General features: G+C 35.9%; 1 protein-coding gene and 1 long non-coding RNA gene across 8 annotated transcripts in view; both read right to left on the reverse strand.

Annotated features, from left to right (window-relative positions):
• TAX1BP1 (Tax1 binding protein 1) overlaps nucleotides 1-22,083 on the reverse strand; it is an 86,235-nt gene that overhangs the window by 2,786 nt on the left and 61,366 nt on the right. For 3 of the 7 annotated variants that reach the window (XM_032286675.1, XM_032286677.1, XM_032286674.1), the window contains 2 exons: nucleotides 11,376-11,547; nucleotides 10,860-11,008 (listed from right to left, as the gene is read on the reverse strand). In XM_032286675.1, the coding sequence (XP_032142566.1) occupies nucleotides 10,860-11,008; nucleotides 11,376-11,547 (321 nt within the window). The remainder of the gene's footprint in view (nucleotides 1-10,859; nucleotides 11,009-11,375; nucleotides 11,548-22,083) is intronic. The other 4 variants (XM_032286680.1, XM_032286679.1, XM_032286678.1 and 1 more) reach the window with 2 other exon arrangements.
• On the reverse strand, nucleotides 14,865-16,412 carry LOC116557233. The gene is made up of 3 exons (XR_004271430.1): nucleotides 16,321-16,412; nucleotides 15,284-16,287; nucleotides 14,865-15,253 (listed from the first exon to the last, which is right to left on the reverse strand). It is a non-coding gene; the product is annotated as an uncharacterized LOC116557233 (long non-coding RNA).

Genomic DNA, 22,083 nt, shown 5'->3' on the forward strand with positions numbered 1-22,083 from the left:
AATCACAAAGAAAACACTGATTTGGATTCCCATGCCTGCATCCCAGCAGTCGATCTTTAGAGATCTGTACATGCTACATCAACATCCAAACACACAGGCTCATTTAACACTAAAACCAGCCACATCACTTCAACTGCCCATTTCCTTTTTATCTCTCACCAGCAGTTAGCTGCTCTCATGTCATGAACTAACGGCACATGGCCAAGTGTAGCCAGCACTGATGGGAGTCTGCATGTTACTAGGTAGGCATGCTTGCCCAGAGCTGCTATTAATGGACCAGTTAAGTTTGTCATGGGAAGGAGTACCAAAAAAGTGTATATGGTGTGAAGTGCAAAGTGAACAAACAAAAGACAAAAATGAGTATTTTTGGTACTTGACTATCCTTCTGACAATTTTCCCTCTTGAAAAGTAAAAGGAGAGGTAAAATACTTTTGTTTACCTATGAGTCCCATAGGATACAACTGAGCAAAAGGACAACAGGACAGAAAACCTAATGGGGGACTAGACTGGGAGATAAAACACAAATACTTTATATACTTCAAAAATTCAATCTTCAAGTAACTAAAATCCAGACAGCTTTTAAATCTGTAGATACAAAGAAGGAAGATGATAAAGTAGTTGAATTTGCTAATCTTAGTATATATGACAGTAAATTCTAATTCTGTGCCAGGTTACTCTCACTCACGGATTTAGGCCTCCCAGCAACAATCTCTGAAACACTGAGTATGCTTCAGTAACTACAAAACAGTGATAATGAACATTTTCTCTTCTTTGAAAAAAAATTTTTTTTTGAAATGTTGAAGAAAATAATGGGAAAAGATAAAACAGGGCAGGTCTTGATATTCTTTTTTTTAGAATTTTTAATGACAAATATTTAAAATAGAAGACAACTTTCTAGGGGCCAAAAATATAATGGAACCAAAAATCTCATAACCTCCTTTCCCTGTTTTATAATAGCTAACAGCCTATACCAATTTACTACTTCCATGAATCAGCTAAAAGTAGAATTTGTAGCTAAGGTTCCAGACTCAGACAACCTGTCAGACATGTTAACCCTACTCCTTAAATACCTGGAGGGGAAAAAAAGTAGAAGTAATTTATACTTTCTAGGTCATATATAATTTGACAATTATAACCCTATTATTCTGTTATCTTCTACCACCCATTACCTAATAAAAGGGGAGAGGAGCTCAAGAGTAGAATTCTACATGTTATAATGAGAAACAGTAAGTTCTCATGCAATAAAACATCAACCATCTACTCAGAGCATAAGTTGAAATCGCAGAGTATGCAGTATGCACTGTAAGGCGCCAATATATATAATAAAGTTTCTCATGATATAGACAGACAAAATGATGAGTGAAATCTTCACCCAAGAAAACATTTATTCTATTTTACTCAACAAGCCTGGTTAGTTTCAGAACCACAGTAGATTTAAAATACTTTGATTGGGAAATGAAGCTATTAAGGCAGGCCCACTGCCAGTTAAAAAGAAATGCTGGGAATAAGAGAAAAGATAAGAACTCTAAATATTCAATGTTAGGCATTTCACTATTATTAACAGATCACACAGCCTTACTCTACATCTTAAAAGAATATGATACCATATATTGATATTTCAATTAATTAACCTTAATCATCAGTTATATTAAATATTGCTTAAGAAGGCCAGAAAATCATATATTGTTTTAGAAATATTTCTACCCCAAATTATTAAATTATCAATTTCAGCAGTGAAATTTACAAACCCAAAGGTTTTTAACAGTGGATTTTAAAATATCACCACCTAGTATTTTAGCTAAACTGCTAAAATAATCTTGTAAGCAAATTTGATTATGAATATGGTACTGAAATATATTTATGAACAATTCTAAATTTTAAGAAATACCTTTTCAGAAAACATTTATTAATCCATTTAAAGGTCTAAGCCCCCTATTGTGTTCATGTACCTTTATACCCATCAGCACAATACTCTTTCCATTACAAACTGGTTTTAAGCAAAGGAAACAAGCTACGATAAACTGACACTCAATTTGAAACTCAAAAACTTCTCATTATCTGCTCAGGATATCCTCTGTACAAAAACATTCTTGTTTTCTTATTAAAAGCATGTAACCACCTTGGACATTTGAAATAGTTTTTTTTTTTTTTTAAACAGGGTCTCACTCTGTCTCCCAGACAGACTGGAGTGCAGTGGCATGATCATGGTTCACTGTAGCCATGACCTCCTAGACTCAAGCAATCCTCCCATCTCCGCCTCCCAGGTAGCTAGGACTACTGGCGTGTACCACCACACTCAGTTTTTCAGAGACAGGATCTCACTATGTTACCCAGGCCGGTCTCAAACTCCTGAGCTCAAGTGATCCTCCCACCTTGGCCTCCCCCAAAGTGATGAGATTACAGGCATGTGCCACCTGTCTGGCCTGATAGTAAAATGGGTTACAACCTGTTGGAAAATAAACTAGGGTTAGATCACACTAACTTCGAAATGCAATCATGATCATATATGGTAGTTCCTCAAAAAATTAAAAATGAAATTACCATATTATCCAGCAATTCTACTTCAGGGTATATACCCAAAAGAACTAAACGCAAGGACTTGAACAGATATGTTCAATCACTAACCTGTGTTCACAGCAGCATTATTCACAATAGTCAAAAGGCAGAAACAACGCAAATGTCTGTCGATAAATGCACTGATAAACAAAATGTGGCACATATCCACAGAGTGGAATATTATTTACCCCTATGTAAAAGGAAGGAAATTCTGATACACATTTACAACATGGATGAACCTTGAAGACACTATGCTAAGTGAAAAAGCCAGTCACAAAAAGACAAATACAATATTATTCCACTTACATAAGGTACCCAGAGTAGTCACATTCAAATTTTCAGGGGCTGGAGGAAGACAGAATGGGAGTTGCTCTTTAATGGGTAAAGAGCTCAGTTTTGCAAGATGAAGAGTTTCTGGAGATTGGCTGCACAGCAATAAAGTTAACATTACAGAACTATATGCTGTAAAATGGCTAAGATGGCAAATTTTGTTATATTTATTTTACCACAGTAAAAAAAAAAGCCATCTGTCATGATCAAGTTATGGCAATACATACTAATGGGTTAAAGACTGAGTTACATCATCTGAATCATTAGTATCCAGACTGTGGGGCTGTATCTACTCAGCAGCATTTCCCAAGCTGTGTTGTAATTCTACCTTTGCTAGGAACTATGAATTGAAATATTTAGTTATCCTTCAGAAATTAGTAATGAATATTGAAGAAGAAAGTTTCACCACTTAAAAAAACTCTTACTAAGTTGGTAATTATTACTTTAGTTCAAGAGCATTCACTCTTTAAGAAATTTATGTATTTGCTAAGGTCAAAAATCAATACATAAGAGAAGAGAGAGTACCCAATGACTCTGGGTAACTTCTATTTAAAACGAGATACTCCTTACCCCTCAGAACTCTGTTTTACTATGCAGTATTAGTCAGTATTCCTCTTCTTATAGATGTTATTGTTTATGCTTTGCCAGACATTCATTTCTAGTAATGTATCAATGATGAAATAACATTGAACTATATAATTTGTCTAAAAGTATTTAAAATCAGAAAGAAAATAATTGTGCAAATCTTTATGTTTTTAAAAGTTTTATTTTGCTAAGATTTTCCAAATCTCTATTCATTTTCAGAAATTTTAGTTACTATGCTCCATATTCAAAATTAACTCAAAGTACACTAAAAAACAAATATAAGGGCTAAAACTATAAAGCTCGTATATGAAAACATAGTAAATTAAAAACCTTAGAGAGGCAATGGTTTCTAACAGAAAAGTATAAGCAACAAAACAAACACAAATTCAGCTTCACTAAAACTAAAAAGTTTTGTGCTGCAAAGGGCACCATCATAAAAGTGAAGACAACCCACAGAACGGGAGACATATATGCAAACCATATTATCTGATAAGGGGCCCAATTTGAAAATGGCGGAAGGATTTGAACATTCTTCCAAAGAGGATATACAAATAGCCAGTAAGCACATGAAAGATGCTTAACATCATTAACCACCAGGAAAATGCGAAGCAAAATCACAAGGATAAACCACTTCACAAAGACAAAATAAGTGTGGCTGAGATGTGGAGTAAGTGGAACCCTCATACACCAGTGATGGGGAGTAGAGTCATGCAGCCACTGCGGAGAACAATCAGGCAGTTTTTCAAAAGGTTTAGGTAAACATAAGAGTTCTCACAAGACCCAGCAGTTCCAATCCTAGAATTTCCACTCTAGCAATTACTACTGGTGGAACTGACCTAGTAATTCCACTTTCCCCAAAGAAGTGAAAAAGGTACTGAAACAAAAGCATATACACCATAGCCAAAAGGTGAAAATAATCCAAATGTCTAACAGATGAATGGATAAACAAAATGTGGTACAGGTTGAGTCCCCTTATCCAAAATGACTGGGACCACAAGTATTTTGAATTTTGGACTTTTTCAGATTTTGTAATACTTCATTATGCTTGCCAGCTGAACATCCCAAATTTGAAAATCCAAAATGCTCCAATAAGCATTTCCTTCGAGTATCATGTCAGCACTCAGTTTCGGATTTTGGCTGCTCAGTCTACACATCCAAACAAAGAAACCAAAAAGAATAAAACCCATTCCTCATATTAAACATGGATGCATGCTCAAACATGGGTAACTTTGAAAACATGCTAAGTGAAAGAAACCAAAAAAGGTAACAATTTTATGATTTGACTTATATGACTGAACATGCAGAACAGACAAATCTACAGAGAAACAAAGTAGACTGAGGGTTGCCGGGGCTGGAGGGAATAGATGGGAAGAGGTAACTGCTACAGGGTACAGGGTTTCTTTTGGTGCTGAGAAAAATGTTCTGAAATTGAATATAGTGATGTTTGCACAACTCTGCGAATATATTAAAAACCACTAAATTGTATACTTTAAGTGTCAAATTGCATATGTGAACTATATCTCAATAAAGCTATCATCGAAAATTAACTACTTTTCTTTCTTTTTTTTTTGAGACAGACTCTTGCTCTGTTGCCCACACTGGAGTGTAGTGGCACAATCTTGGCTCACTGCAACCTCTGCCTCTCAGGTTCGAATGATTCTCATGCCTCAGCCTCCCAAGTAGATGCAATTACTTGAATGCGCCACCACACCCAATTGTGTGTGTGTGTGTATTTGCAGTAGAGATGGGGTTTTGCCATACTGGCCAGGCTGGTCTCAAACTCCTGGCCTCAAGTGATCCACCTGCCTCAACCTCCCGAAGTGCTGGGATTACAGGCGTGAGCCACCATGCCCAGCCCAACAATTACATTTCTATGATAACCTGGATTTTAAATAGTTTAATAGGCAAAAAGTGGAACAAACACATCTCTCTAAACTCATTAATAACATTTAAAAAGCTTCTACCATATAAAAGGCATTATACTAATATGGTATAGAAAAGGGAATATTCAGCATTAAGAGATGCCAACCAGCTATATATTATCTGTTGGAAATAACTGTGTATAAAAAATTTTAAATGGAACAGCAAAGAAACTCAATCCTTCTGATGACGAATTCAATTACAGGCTGAGTATCTTTAATCCAAAAATCTGAAAAGCTCTGAAATCCAAAATTGTTTAAGCGCTGACATGACGCTTAAAAGAAACGCTCACTGAAGTACCATGGACTTCACATTTTCAGATTAGAGGTGCTCAAACTGGTAAGTATCCCAAAATCTGAAAAAAATCTGAAATCTGAAATACTTCTGGTCCCAAGCATTTTGGATAAGGGATACTCAAACTATTTTTTCCTTTGTTGCTTATGCTTTTGATGTCGTATCTAACACACCACATTCAAGTCATAAAGATTTATTACTAAAACACCAAAAACAATGAGCAACAAAAGCCAAGATAGACAAATGGAATCTAATTAAAGTCAGAGCTTCTGTACAGCAAAAGAAACCATCATTACAGCAAACTGGCAACCAACAGAATGGGAAAAATTTTTTCAGTCTACCCATCTGACAAAGGGCTAATAACCAGGATCCACAAAGAACTAAAACAGATTTACAAGAAAAAACCCCATTCAAAAGTGGGTGAAGGATATGAACAGACACTTTACAAAAGAAGACATATATGAGACCAACAAACATATGAAAAAATGCTCATCATCACTCGTCATTAGAGAAATGCAAATCAAAACCACATTGAGATACCATCTCACGCCAGTTAGAATGGCAATCATTAAAAAATCTGGAGACAACAGATGCTGGAGAAGATGTGGAGAAATAAGAACACTCTTACACAGCTGGTGGGAGTGTAAATGAGTTCAACCATTGTGGAAGACACTGTGGCTATTTCTCAAGGATCTACAAACAGAAATTCCATTTGACTCAGCAATCCCATTACTGGGTATATACCCAAAGAACTACAAATCGTTCTACTATAAAGACACATGCACATATATGTTCACTGCAGCACTGTTTACAATAGCAAAGACCTGGAACCAACCCAAATGCCCATCAATGATAGACTGGACAAAGAAAATATGGCACATACACACCATGGAATACTACACAGCCATAAAAAATGATGAGTTCGTGTCCTTTGTAGGGACCTGGATGAATCTGGAGACCATCATTCTCAGCAAACTGACACAAGAACAGAAAACCAAATACCACATGTTCTCATAGGCAGGTGTTGAACATTGAGAACACATGGACTCAGGGTGAGGAGCATCACACATTAGGGACAGCTAGGGGGTGGGTTAGGGGAGGGACATCAAGGGGTGTGAAGGGTGGGGAGGGACATCGAGGGGTGGGAAGGGTGGGGAGGGATAACATGGGGAGAAATGCCAGATATAGTATACACCTATACAACAACCCTGCACAACCTGCACATGTACCCCAGAACCTAAAGTAAAATAAAAAAAGATTTATCTGTACGTTTTGAGTTTTGTAGTTTAGCTCTTACAATTTAAAGTCCAATTTTGAGTTAATTTCTATACATGGTATGAGGCCAGAGTCTAATAGCATTCTTTGATCGAAATGGATATATAGTTTTCCTAGTACCATTTGTTGTAAAGACTATTCTTTTCCTCTTGAATTGTCTCGGCACTCTTGATAAAAGTAAACTGACTGTAATCACACACTCAGAAAACACATTAAAATTAAAAAGACAACATATGAAAAACAGCAAGTTTGAGAAAGACAAAAACTCAAACAGTGCACCATGATAAATGCAAACAGAACTTGACACTCTCAAGCACTGGTTCTCAACCATTTTGGAGTCATAGACCCTTCTGAGAATAAAAGCTAGAACTCACCCCCCAAAAAAAATGTCTATCAACAAAAAATGTCTTCAGTATGGGGGTTCATAGTGAAGGGCTCATATGGTTTCAAATAAGCCACATATTAATAGAATGTGTGGGCTTTAGTCTTTAAGAGAGGCGAAAGAAATGAAGGTAGAAGAGAAACACTAAGAAATGCAAGAAGTTAGGAAGTTTAAAATTGTGTATCCCAAACGTCAAAAATCATATGATTTTCACCTAAAGATTTTGTTAAATGCAGTCTGATTCTCAGTAGGGCTAAGTGGGGCAGGAGATTATGCATTACCAACAAACTCCTAGGAGATACCACTACTGCTGGTCTACCAAAGACTTTTTTGAGGAGCAAGGATTTAGAACAATAGTTCCCAAAACTAGGTATGAAAGTGCTGAGGGCATCACAGTAAATTTAGAGGGTTACTGTGGAATAATTTTAATTTTCCAAGAATATTATATATGTAGTATACAGAAACACTCATTTGAGTTGGTCTCCAACATACGATAGTTAGACTTACAACTTTTGAACTTTAAGATGGTACAAAGCAATACACATCCAGCATGTTCCTCAACTTATTATGGTGTTACATCCCAATGAACCCACTGTAAGCTGAAAATATCTTTCAAGTCAAAAACACATTTCAACTTATGATGGGTTTATCAGGACGTAACCCCATCATAAGTTGAAGAGCATCTGAATTGCTCATATACCACATGAACATCTACAATAGTTGGAGATGGCTCACAGGTTAAACTTTAAATAGTGCTAAACATTCCTTTCAATGACATCTTATCTTTGAGATGCTGGTTCTGGCAGCTGCTGTGATACAAAGCAAGTGCCACACTGTGAAAATCAATGAGAAACAGGAAATGAAGGTGGCTTGTCCAATCTGATTCTAAGGCTTGAGGAGTTGTACAATGGCCAATAGTCACACACATCCCATTAGTAACTACTTATTTAGGAATGAAATAAAGACATTAATTTTCTTTCAATTTATGTGTATTTTTTTTTAATGGCCACTAAATTTGTTAGAAGAAAAATACTTAACAGTCATTAAGTCCTCACTTAACATCACAGAACAGTTCTTAGAAACTGCAACTTTAAGCAAAAGGATTTACAGCAGGTTGAAAGAAATAACATCATTTCTTTCAACCTTTTTTTTTTTTTTTTTTTTTTTTTCTTCACAGAGTCTCGATCTGTCACCCAGGCTGGAGTGCAACAGTGTGATCTCGGCTCACTGCAACCTCCGCCTCCTGGGCTCAAGCAATTCTGTGCCTCAGCCTCCCAAGTAGCTGGGATTACAGGCACTTGCAACCACACCCAGCTAATTTTTTATATTTTCAGTAGAGATGGGGTTTCACCACGTTGTCCAGGCTGATCTTGAACTCCTGACCTCAGGTGTTCCATCCACCCTGGCCTCCCAAAGTGCTGGGATTACGGGTGTGAGCCCGTAATGATTTCTTTCAACGTCAGTTCATTACGTTAATGACAGAAAAAACTGGTTTTGTTATATATACATCATTTTGTTTAAAGTCACAATTTCCAGTAACTTATATATGACATTAAGTGAGGACTTACTGTATTTCTTTTGGCCTAGGGGTTACTGTGAAAGAAAAATTACTGAGATGCTAAGGGTGCCATGAACTAAGAAAGTATGAAAACCTCTGGTTTAGTCAATTTGACAGGTGGCTAAAACCACAGCTTCTCTAGCCAATCTCATGAGGTTCAATCCTGTCTCTGCCCACAGCAGCTATGTGATTTGGGGCAAGCTATTTAATCTGTCTCTTGGTTTCCTCCACTCTAAAGTTGTGAGAGTAACAGTTCCTACCTCATAGGACTGCTATAAAGAACAAATAAGTGACTCTATCTAAAGAGCTCAGCATTAATGGCAAAGAGGGGTATAGAAATGTTTGCTGCTGTCATAATTATGATGTTAAAGTTATTACAATCATTAGATAAATGAGAGTCACAAAAGGTTTTTGATTTGACAATTGACCACAGTTTCTGGTGCAGAAGAGCAGAGATACGGCAGGTGTAGGCACTAAGGTAGGCTGAAAAAGTAGGTAGGTTACCTCAACCCTGCCTCAAAAGTGCTAGGGCCTGTGGCTATTAATCACTCCCAGGTCAGAAACAGAAAGAAAACAGGTCAACTCAAATTTGCTTTCCTTATTCTTACTAAAATTACTTATTAAAACCCCTCATTTGCAAGTGATTTTTGTTGTAATGACGAGAATTTTTTTTGAATTCTGAATGTACATAAGAATTACCGTCTAATGTGAAAAATCTTCTGACTGCAAAATAAAGTTACTCAAGGTGTGCATATTAAGAGTCCTCCATCTCATTACCAAATCTAAGCATGTCAGCAAATGAGCACAAGACTCTAACACTGCTTCTCATGGGTTTGCAGGAGGGCAAAGCACACAGATCAGAAAGAACATTCTGCTAATTAAACTGAAGCAGATGACTACGGAAGAGAAGGGCTTGTCACATGTAACATCTGTGCCAAGAATGATCAGATTAAATATGCAAAATGTGAAGTAAAGGTGTGAAAAAGCAGTAAGATGATACTCTAGACCTTAAATAGGCTACAAAAGTTCTGACAGTTTTCCTAATTATTCCCAGTAATGGACATAGGAGGCCAAAAGGCAGGAGGGAGAAATACATTTTTCTCCATTATGGGTGTTGAGCACTGGGGCTAAAATCATGCCTGCCTGAACACTGATCAGTTTCTGCAAAGGTTAATAGCAATTAAATGCAGCAAACTAGATTAAATAAGAAACAGGTCATGATACCACTGTACTTGCAAAGAGCACGGTAAAGCATTTCTTTTAAATTCATCTTATGCACAGGAAATCCAAAAAGAGCTGCTGTAAGGAAACAAACCTATGCATTAAATGGTGAAGGAATCTCTTAAATAAAATTTATAAAATAATGGCATGCTATACAAACTTACTCAATTATCATCAGTACTGTGTTGGTGCCAGAGAATAAGAAATCCTACAAAAATACTAAAGACATCTCAAATAGTATTTCTCCAAAAAAGAAAACCACCAGGATACATATACTTCTCTCTTTTTCTGACTCAAGAGTCCACACTGAAATCTAAAATGGGATGTAAATGCTATAATGAAAAGATCTATACTGAAGCATAATATTGCCATTAACACTTTGCTGCTCCTAGCCTAGTACATCTATAATCAAAAAAGTATAGTAAATTACTTAGTGATTAAGATTAAACTATCTGATAACTATAATATTCTAAGATTATTCTCTGAACTTAATCTTTTACTTTAGAATATAAATCCTAAAGAGTAATCTGAAGCATACTGGTAGATTTTTCAAATTTAAATACAAGAAGGTTTTTTAAAAAATCAAATAGGCAATTGTGTGCAGGCACAAGCACACACTCTCCTTCCACACACACGCATGCATGCACAAAGATACACACATCCACACATACCCTTACCTCTCTACATAAGCCAGAAAATAAAAGAGGGACAGGCTCATACAATGAAAATTCAATTTACTTTGCTATCCTCGGGGTCCTCTAAGCCATCAGGCCGACTAAGGTTTCGGGCAGGCTGGCTGCAGACAACATTGTCTTCCAGTCCCCAAGAGGGGACTCTCACAGGTGGCCTTTGTATTTCATCTAGGTAAAAAGCACCATCTGCTCCATCTGTAATAAAATTTTTGGAAGGGCAGAGTGAAACTAATTACTAAAATTAATGTCTCTACGTATAGATATGATGAACAGGATATAAAGAACCACTTTGGTACATAAAAAAAAATAGATGTTTTTATTTTTAACCCAGGTGGTTTTTTAAATTGTGAACTATATGTAATTAGCAAATAAACTACTCATCTCATGGTGCATCACTTCTAAATGAGGTCAGTTACAGTGTTAAATACTAAAACTGCTAATTATACAAATAAAATGTTTGTCTTAGAATTGACTGTACCAGCAATTTGCTAATCCATGACAATATAAACCATAAAAAAATCTCCAGATGCAGCTAACCCCAAACCAAAAATACTGTAATAACCTCTTGTTTCCTGAGATGCATAAGGATTACCATATTGCAGAACTGGTTGTGCATTTGACAGTGTGAGAATATAATCATTTTGCTCTGAACATGTGTTGAAACATTGAGGACTCTGGGAATTCTGACCTTCCATTTTCCTTTCTGCTTGATTTTCTAGACTCCTTGTAAGTTCCTGAAATTAACAAAAACAAAGGTGAATAAGCAAAGCAATAAAATACTTCATAATTACAGCAGTATTAAACATCTAGTCAAAATATAGCAACAAAATTATTTCCCATTATGAAGTTGGAATGCAATTGGAAATACAGTTAGAAAAGCTGACTCAACTTCTCATAAATGTATCCTCCACATATAACAAAATCGGAAAGCAGGATAAAGTCAATATATTTTCAAATTTATTTGTGCGAAGAAAGTACACCATTCTCACTGAGTTAATTCAGGGCAAACTGTGAATCTCTTATAACTTAGCTATGAATTAAAAATCTTCAAAAAAAAAAGAAAAATGGAATTCTATCATTTAAGATTTTTTAAAAAGATGTGTCCTGTATAAACTCTTTCAAAAAACAAAGAAACATTCCCTAACTTGTTTTATAAGGCCAGTACTATTCTGATATCTAAAACGAGGATTTCACAAAAAAACTAGAGACCTTATCACTCATATATATTAATGCAAAAGCCTTAACTTATTATAGCAAGTCAAACGCAGTAATATTAAAAAAAAAAACATGGTCTAAAGGGCTTTTTCACCAAAAAAAAAAAAAAAAAAAAGTCACTTTAACATCCAAAAACCAAGTGCAGGTCAACATCCAAAAATCGATAAATGTAATTTACCTTTTAAAGGGAAAAAATATGATCATTTCAATTGATGTAGAAGAAATATTTTACATAATTCAAGTCATTCATGTTTTTTTTTTTTTAAATCTCAGAAACTAAAGAATAAAAAGGACCTTTCTTAACCTCATAAAAGGCAGTTAAAAAACCTACCATTGAACCTTAATGGTGAAAAACTAAATGATTCTACTGAAGATCATAACAAGATCAATAATAATAAGGTGATGATGTTTGCTCTCAACACTTCCATTCAAAATAGCCAGTGGATCAAGGCAAAAGTAAGGTAGATTGGAAAGGAAGATGTAAAACTATCTTTATTCACAATGGTATGAGGATGTACATTAAAAAATCCCCAAAAATCTATAAAAACTAGGAAAATGAGTGTAAATTATTTAGCCAGGTTGCAGTATACAAGGTCAATATGTAAAATCTATTGTATTTCTACATACAGCAATAAATAACCGTAAAATTACAGTAAAATCAATAGATAAAATATTTAGGAATAAATACACAAAAGATGTGCAAAACCTATACACTAAACAAAGTAATGCATTAAAAAGAGCATAAACAAACGGAGACATACAATGTGTTCATGGACTAGACCCCCTCCCCCCTACAATTAACTACAAATACAATGCAATGCCTATCAAAATCCCAGTAGGTTTTTGTACAAATTGACAAAGTAATTCTAAAATGTACATAGAAAAAATACAAAGGTCCTGTAATAGTTCATATGTAAAAAGCAGAAAGAACAGGCTGGGCATGGTGGCTCGTACCTGTAACTCTAGCACCTTGGGAGGCCAAGGCAGGAGGACTGCCTGTTTGAGACAAGCTTGGGCAACATAGTAAGACCCTATCTCAATTTTAAAATTTTAAAACGGCCAGGAGCAGTGGCTCATGCCTGTAATCCCAGCACTTTGGAGGCTGTGGGTGGATCACTTGAGCCCAGCCTGGGCAACATGGCAAAACCCTTTCTCTGCAAGAAATACAAAAATTAGCTGGGTGTGGTAGCATGTGCCTGTAGTCCCTGCTACTCAAAAAGGCTGAGGTGGATCACCTGAGTCTGGGACATCAAGGCTGTAGTAAGCCATGATAGCACTACTGCACTCAAGCCTGGGTGACAGGGTAAGACCCTGTCTCAAAAAAAAAAAAAAAAAGAAAGAAAGAAAAGAAAACAAGAAAAAAATTAGCTGGATACAGTGGCATATCCTATAGTCCAGCTATTTCGGAGGCTGAGGCAGAAGGATCACTTGAGCCCAGCTATTTTGGAGGCTGAGGGAGGAGGATCACTTGAGCACCAGGAATTCAAGATTACAGTGAGCTACAATGAAGCCATTCACACTCCAACCTAGAAGATAGGGGAAGACTCTTTCTTTAGGAAAAAAGAAAAAAAGCAGAACAAAGTTGGAAGACTTATGCAACCTGATTTCAAGATGTATTATAAAGCTACAGTAAACAAGACAGTATAGTATTGGCATAAGAATACAAATAAGGAGCTGGCAATCGTTTTCCACAAAGGACCAGACAGTAGATATTTTCACCTTTGCAGGCCAAACAGTCTCTGTTGCACCTACTGAAATCTGTCTCTGCAGTTGCAGTCATAGATGATACCTACATAAATGGGCATGGTCATGTGCTAATATAGTTTTATTTATATAAGCCAGATTTAGCACACAGGCCTTAGTCTGCTGACCCCTGATAAAAGTCAATAAAATAGAAGATAGAGTCTAAAAGTAGACCCATACTTATAGAGTATTTTCAACACTGAAAATACCTCAAGATGTGGAGGAAATTCTATGGAGAAAAAGGATGGTCTTTTCAATATGATGTTTAAAAGCTGGGTATTTATTTACAAAATAAACTGACTAAGTATCATACCATATAAAACATAAATAGATCATAAATCTAAAGTAACAGAGCTAAAACTACAAACCTTTTAGAAGAAAATAATAGGAGAAAATCTTCATAACCTTGATTTAGGCAAAAATTTAAGACAGGACAAACAACATGAATCATTAAGACAAATACAGATAAACTGGACAACCTCAAAATTCAAGTATTTTGCTCTTCAAAAGATAATGCTGTAAGATAAGAAAAAACATACCACAAACTGGAAGAAAACACCACCAAAATATCCGACAAAGGAATTATATCTGGGATATAAAGAGAACTATCACAAACAGAGATGACAGCTCAATAGAAAAAAAAAATAGATTTTAACAGAAACTTCACAAAGGAGGATGTACAAATGGCCTGTAAGCACACGAAAAGATGCTCAGCATCACTAGTTATCAGGGAAATTAAAATTAAATCCACAATAAGATAACACTAAACACACCCACTAGGATGACTAAAATTAAAGACTGACAATAATACCAAGTGCTGGTGAGGATATGGAGCAGCTGCAATGTTCATACACTGCCAGTGGGAATACAAAATGGTACAGCCAGGAAAACAATTTGGCTGTTTCATTAAAAACATACACTTACCACATAAGCCCGCAATTCCACTCCTAGGTATCTACCCAAGAAAAATGAAAACATATGTCCACAAAAATACTTGGGTAAGAATGTTCATAGCAGCATTATTTGCAATAGCAAAATATCACAAATAATTTAAATGTCCATTAGCTGGCAAGAGGATTAATGTCTATCAACTAGTGAATGGATAATTTCTGCATCATTGCAATTACATGAAATGCTAGAAGCCATAAAACAACAGGGACAGAAAGCAGACCAGAGGTTTTCTAGGACAGGGGGGGAGGGTGGGTGGTGGTAGCAGAAGGGGACAACTGCAAAAGAGCGAGAGGGAACTTTGTGCAGTAATGCAATAATGGAAACATTACACTGTTTAAGTAAAATGGTAGTTACAGAACTACGTGCATTTGCCAAAAGTCATCAAACCGCATTTAAATGAATAGATTCTACTACATGTAAACTGCACCTTAACAGAACTGTTTAAAAAAAAAAAAAATCAACCAGAGGCCTTATTAACAAAGGATATAAGAATAAAAAATTTTAGTCTGGAAAGGTTAGCTGGTTTTGCTGCTTGTCATTTCTTGGGGGTAGAGATGAGACTCTGTCTGTCTAAGTTAACACATTTTTACCTATCTTAATGATCCAAAAACTGGACTAAGTAACCTTAAAATGAAAGTCACCATCAAGAGCAAAACTGGTAAACATTAAGAAAAATGCAAGTCAACTGAGATTTGGTAAGAGATGTAGGAGGGAGGGGAAGGGTGCGGAGGGATAACATGGGGAGAGATGCCGGATACAGTATGCACCTAAAGTAAAATAAATAAATTAAAAAAAAGAGAGAGAGATGTAGCAATTAAAAGTTCTTTCTAAGCAAGTCCATTCATAGCATACATGTCCATGTATCAACTCTGCCAGGTACTGTGTAAAAACTGTGAGGTTAAAATGGCATTCCTGCCTTTCAATGACTCATTATTTTATTGCAAAAATAAGACTTGTGAAATTTTAAGCAAAAAAAGAAAATAATCAATCAAGATACTTATCACAGCATCTGTTAACACAGCAGGTACTATACTAGGAACTAGAGATACAAAGATTAACTTGAAATGGATTTTGCCTTCAAGAAATTCAGTCTAATAGAAGGTACAACTCTAGATAAATAACAATTAATTGTAATAAGCTGACTTGTATAGAGATGAAGGTAAAATGCAATGTAACAAAATGTAAACACTATATACTAGAAAGAGACTATAGAGAAGAGCCATTTGAGGTGGATCCTAAGGAATTTTCACCAAGCAGATAAATAGCAATCTAGACATAAAGTACATGAAAAGATACAGAAGACATGAGAAATAGTAACATATTTCAGGCTTGGTAAATGAATAATATGGCTAGAGCAAAGAATGCGTATTAAGAATATCAGGAGCCAGGAACAGTGGCTCACCCCTATAATCCCTCCTTTGAGAGGGAAGATCACCTGAGCCCAGGAGTTGGAGAACAACATAGCAAAGCAAGACCCTGTCTCAGGCAGGAGATATAGCTGAAAAGACAAGTTGGAGGTCATATATGTCAAATCTATCATGCAATTTACTACAATGAGACTTCTTCTGGTTTTTCTATCCATTCACTAGTTGATAGACATTTTGAACAACAGCATGGTAAAAATGGTCCCTAGTAAGGTTAATTTAGAAAAAGAATAATGGGCATACTCAAAACAAGAAGCAAATTAGGAAAGCAGTGCAGGAAATACAGTGCAGCAAATACAGGAAAGCAGTGCAGCATGGTAGATTAGAATCAGGCTGACCTAGATTTGATCATCAGAACAGCACTAATAGCCCTAAGGAATTTCTCTTTTCTAGGCCTTACAGGGCTACTGAGAAATGGGAGATATATTTAGAACAAGGCAGGCACTCAAAAGATGTCCTTCGTCTCTTGCCATGGCTGAAAACCCCAGAGATGCTGCTACAGTAATTCAAGACTGGCATGTGACTACAGAAAAATGGAAAGGTTAAATCCAAGAAATATTTCAAACACGATTCAAAAGAAAGAAAAAATGGGCACAAAATAAGTTAGAGATGATAAAATACTTCTTCAGAAATTTAAGCAAATTAAAGAAGTATAGTTAAATTCTTCTGTAAGCAAATAACATACTATTGAAATAGAGTCAACAATTTCATCAAAAGATCTATGCATGCATTGGTACAGTCAAGCAACTTTATAGAGAGTTCCAGCCTAATAGGGAGTTTAATACTCCTACTCTACCATCAAAGATACAATAAATTCTTTGCAAATAGGATTCAGGGTAAGAACAGGACTGGTGACAAGCAGCTTTGACTCCTCATGGCGGAAACACAATGTACGAACATGGACAAAAAAGTTAAGGTTAGGCTCTTTTGCAAATCAGAAGACTGAACTCTCCCCTCCAAAACCTAACATGTGGACTTGGAGAAGGTTCTTAAACTGGCATTCATAAAGCCCCTCAAAGGGTCCATGTTTAGATTTTAGGAGGTCCATGAACTTAAATGGGAAAAAAAATTGCATCTATTCACTAACTTCTAACTAAAGTTTAGGATTTTCTTCCATTGGAAACATAGGGCAAAAAAAAACACAGTAATGGTTGTAGTACCTATAACTTGGCCACCTACAGAAATCACATCGATCTGTTTCAATTACATTTGTTGTAGCCATCTCAAAATAGCCTTTATGATCATTATTAGACACACTGCTAAATCTTACATTTGTTTCAGATTACATTTGTTGTAACCATCTCAAAATAGCCTTTGAAGTGATACTGATCACTTCAACATTAGTCATTATTAGACATGCTACTAAATCTGATTTAACATTTAAATGAATAAGCATATACTCTACTATCACATATATTACAAATTTGTCTTAATATTTTGATAACTATAATAATGTGTTTCCTTTGTGATTCTACACATTTTGCTTTATTCATTTTAAATCATTTTCTGAAAATAGACTTCACCAGAATATCAAAGGGTTCTAGACAAAAAATGATCAAGAATCTCTGGGAGATCTTTCCTACTTTTACAAAGTCATGGATAACATGAGTGCAGCTATCTTATCTGAGCAAAACAGTATTAACTGCTGACTCATAATTTTCCTAAAGTAGAAAGCCATCACAATTTAAGAAAGAGATTTTGTCAGAAGTAGTCATCTTTTACTGTTCCATCTCCCAGGAACAAGTCTGTTTATCTGATTGCCTTTGCCAGGGTGCCTAAATATTTTTTTTCTTCAGTACCCAAAATGGCTCACAATGACCCTGGTTTTGCAAATTACTTGACAAGTTAAGGATGTTTCTGATATTCCCAACCGGTAAACAGGAGAAATAATACATTCCTCTTCTCTGCCAGTATGGGGATGCTTTGAGAGTAAAGGAGCATGGAGAGTACACCACAGGGCAACTAAATATGTAAATTTTATACCCTCCATCCCACCCACCAAAAAATGAAACAAATGTTGAACTCTAGTTGGATGTGCTTTTCACAGTGGTATGGGTTAGTAATCCTAAAATTATTTTCTATGTCTTCAATACTTGAGTAAATGTATCAAGGAAGCTGAGACCAAGTTCTTAGTCTAATTAGAAAAGGAAGTTATATTATAGAAAGAGAGAAGACTAGAATTTTTGCTATAGTTTTAGACTAGAATTAGAATTTTAGATTAGTATTTACAATGAAGTGTGTGTGTGGGTGTGTGTGTTGTTGTTGTTGTTGTTGTTGTTTAATATACAGAGAGGGAAAGAGAAGGGGAGAAACATATTTTCAAGCTCTATCTGCTAAGGACTTTGAATCAGTAAGGGCACATTTACAGCCCCGATCTTGGTTTCTAAACTACATTCACCAGTGAAAGGAACAGGACTCCTTAGAGAAAAGACTGATTCCAGGCTGGGACAGGAAAATAACAAGATGAGTCTGGAACATCTTACTACACCAGAAAGTAATAAGTGCTCAAACAATAATGAAAGATATATTAAAAGGCCACAAGAGCTAGTTTGCAGGGGCTGTTACTAGTTAAATCTGATACAATCTGAGTATTAAAATGATTATAAAAACAGATGTAACCCATTGAATTAAACAAGAATTCATGAGTCTACAATGATAAAAACCAATGAATAGATAAAAGTGGAGGGGAAGAAAAGATAGCTTTTTCTTACAGAAAAATTCTAATCAATATAGAAGGAATGATGGAGTTAGAAGATCATTAACAGATACAAAAATATCAGGTGAAAATTTGATAAAGAACAAGATATTTACATGGTCTCAAAGTATCTCCCTACAAATTACTGAGTAATTACAAAGGGAAAATACTAATTTTACGTAAGTAAAACCTGGTGGACAATACCTTAACCAAATAATGAAAGATCACTAGTATTGAGAAGGATAAATTCTGTAGTATTCCTGGCAAAATGTATAACCTAAGTTTCATCATGATGAAATATTAAACCAAAATATAATATTAAATAACTAGCCCATATTTTTCAAAAATGTCAAGGTTAAGAAAGGGTATAAAATTGTTAAAGGGATAAAGGGAAACTAAAAACATGACAACTAAATGCATCATGGATTAGGATTAGATCTTACATCAAGGAAGAAAAGGCTATAAAGAATAAACAAAGTACTAAGGATATGATGTTAATATGGATTGTGGGTTAGATGACAACACTGGGTCAGTGTTAAATTTCCTAAATCTGTTAACTGTAACATGGCTGAAAGAACATCCTTGTACTGAAGATGCAATATGCAGGGGCTCTTACGTCTTCATCTCCAGCTACTGTCAAATGGTGGGGAAAAAATATATCTGAGAGTTCACTATACTATTTTTGCAACTTGAGTTTACAATTACATAAAAATTCAAAGCTACAAAAAGTTCAGGAGCCCCCATATTTAAAAACAATAAACAGTTACAACATAAATGAAAGAGAAAATCCTGTTTTCAAGAGGAAAAGTAAAAATACTTAGGAATAAACTTTATTTTAAAGGAATTCTTCCAAACCCACATGAAGAAAATTAAAATTCCTGAAAGACACAAAACAGATTTGAACACCACATCCCATATCGCCCGTGTTTTATTAAAAGGTAGATCACCAAGATGTTAGTTATCCCTAAGTTAATGTAGACACTTAATGCAATATCAATAAGAATACCAACAATCACTTATTTCTGGAGCTAGAAAGTTAGTACTAAAATTGATAGGGAAAACGAACCCCTCAGGAAAAACACTGAAAACAAAGAGTTATGAGAAACGACTAACTCAACCAAATACTAAAAAAAGACTACAAAGTTCTTACAATTAAATCAGCATGGTACTAGTATATAAATAGACAAACCAATGGAACCGTACTCAAAGTACAGAAAGAGACCCAAATGCATACAGAAATCTATTATACGATAAAGGCAATATCTCAAATCATTGACACAAAACTGATATTTTGATAAATGAACTGAGACAACTAGATAGAAATTTAGAAGTAGATAAACTTAGATTCATTCCTTCTGTGATATCCAAGAATAAATTCTAAATGGATAAATAAGAAATTTTAACATAAAGAAAGCTGAAACTGGCCAGAAGCAGTGGCTCATGCCTGTAATCCCAGCACTTTGGGAGGCCCAGGTGGGTGGATCACCTGAGGTCAAGAGTTCTAGACCAGCCTGGCCAACATGGTGAAACCCCATCTCTACTAAAAATACAAAAATTAGTTGAGTGTGATGGCAGGCGCCTTAATCCCAGCTACTTGGGAGGCTGAGGCAGAATCACTTAAACCCAAAGGCAGAAGTAGTAGTGAGCCAAGCTTGCACCACTGCACTCCAGCCTGGGCAATAAGGCAGGACTCCATCTCAAAAAAAAAAAAAAAAAAAAAAAAGACCTCAAACTATATCAGAACAAAAGACAAGTGAATTCCTCTATAACATGGGTGTAGGGACCGCTTTCTATGGAAAACTAAAAATTCAAATGGAATACAGCAGTGGTTTTCAAAATTGAGCATAAATCAGAAACACCTGGAGGGCCTTTGTCAAACACATATTTTGGGCCATCATCTCCAGAGTTGCTGATTCAGCAGGTCTGGGACAGGGCCCAAGAACATGCTTTTTGTCGTCGTCGTTGTTGATACAGAGTCTCACTCTGTTGTCAAGGCTGTAGTGCAGTGGCACGATCTCAGCTCACTGTACCCTCCACCTCCCAGATTCAAGCAATTCTCCTGCTTCAGTCTCCCAAGTAGCTGGGATTACAGGTGTTGAGCCATCACATTTGGCTAATTTTTGCATTTTTAGTAGAGACAGAATTTTAACATGTTGGCCAGGCTGGTCTGAAATTCCTGACCTCAGGTGATCTGCAAGCCTTGGCCTCCCAAAGTGCTGGGATTACAGGTGTGAGCCACTGCACCCAGCAAAGAATATGCATTTCTAACAAGTTTCCACATGGTGCTGACACTGCTGGTCAAGGCAGTACCACACGTTAGACTACACAAAAATAAAGAACTTTTACATGGTAAAAGTAAGCATGGTCAGAAGTCAAATAAACTAGAGAAAATGATAAACTGGGAGAAAATCCTTACTACGTATATATCACAAATAAAGGGCTAATATCTCTAACAGGGTAAATATATACATGTATAATAAGTAAAACAAACCAAAATCAGAGAATAATGAACCAAAGAACTCACAAAAAAGATGTTTAACCTCACTTGTAATAGAGATGCAAATTAAAACTACACTATAATACTATTCCTAATCTATCACATAGGCAAAAATTAGAAAGCCTGATTACAATTTGTATGGGAAACATGTCCACTTCTCATACATTGCTGGTGGAAATGAAAAATAATACAAACCCTATGAAAGGGGATCTGGCAATCTCTAACAAAACTATACATGCATTTACCCTTCAAACCAGCAATCACACTTCCGGAATTCCCTTCAGGGAATTTACCCTGAAGGCACCACCCCAAACACCGGAAAACCATATGTGCATAGAATCATTCATTGCAGCATTATTTGTAAAATGTTAGAAACTACCTAAATGCCCAAATACAGGAGGTTGTTTAAAAAAAATTATGGTATGTACAATGGAATGTTATATAGCTGTTTAAAAAATAGGTGGAGGATTTCTATGAACTTTATATATGGAATGATTTTCATAATATAGTACTGTTAAGTGAGGAAAAGAATATACAGGTTGAGCCTTCCCTGATAGAAAATCCAAAATCCCAAATGTTCCAAACTCAAACTTTTTGAACACTGACATGATGCCACAAGTAGAAAATTCTGGCCGGGCGTGGTGGCTCACGCCTGTAATCCCAGCACTTTGGGAGGCCGAGGCGGGTGGATCACGAGGTCAAGAGATCGAGACCATCCTGGTCAACATGGTGAAACCCCATCTCT

This window comes from Sapajus apella, unplaced genomic scaffold, assembly GCF_009761245.1.
Source record: "Sapajus apella isolate SASKATOON/1434 unplaced genomic scaffold, GSC_monkey_1.0 scaffold19, whole genome shotgun sequence".
Taxonomy (NCBI): domain Eukaryota; kingdom Metazoa; phylum Chordata; class Mammalia; order Primates; family Cebidae; genus Sapajus; species Sapajus apella.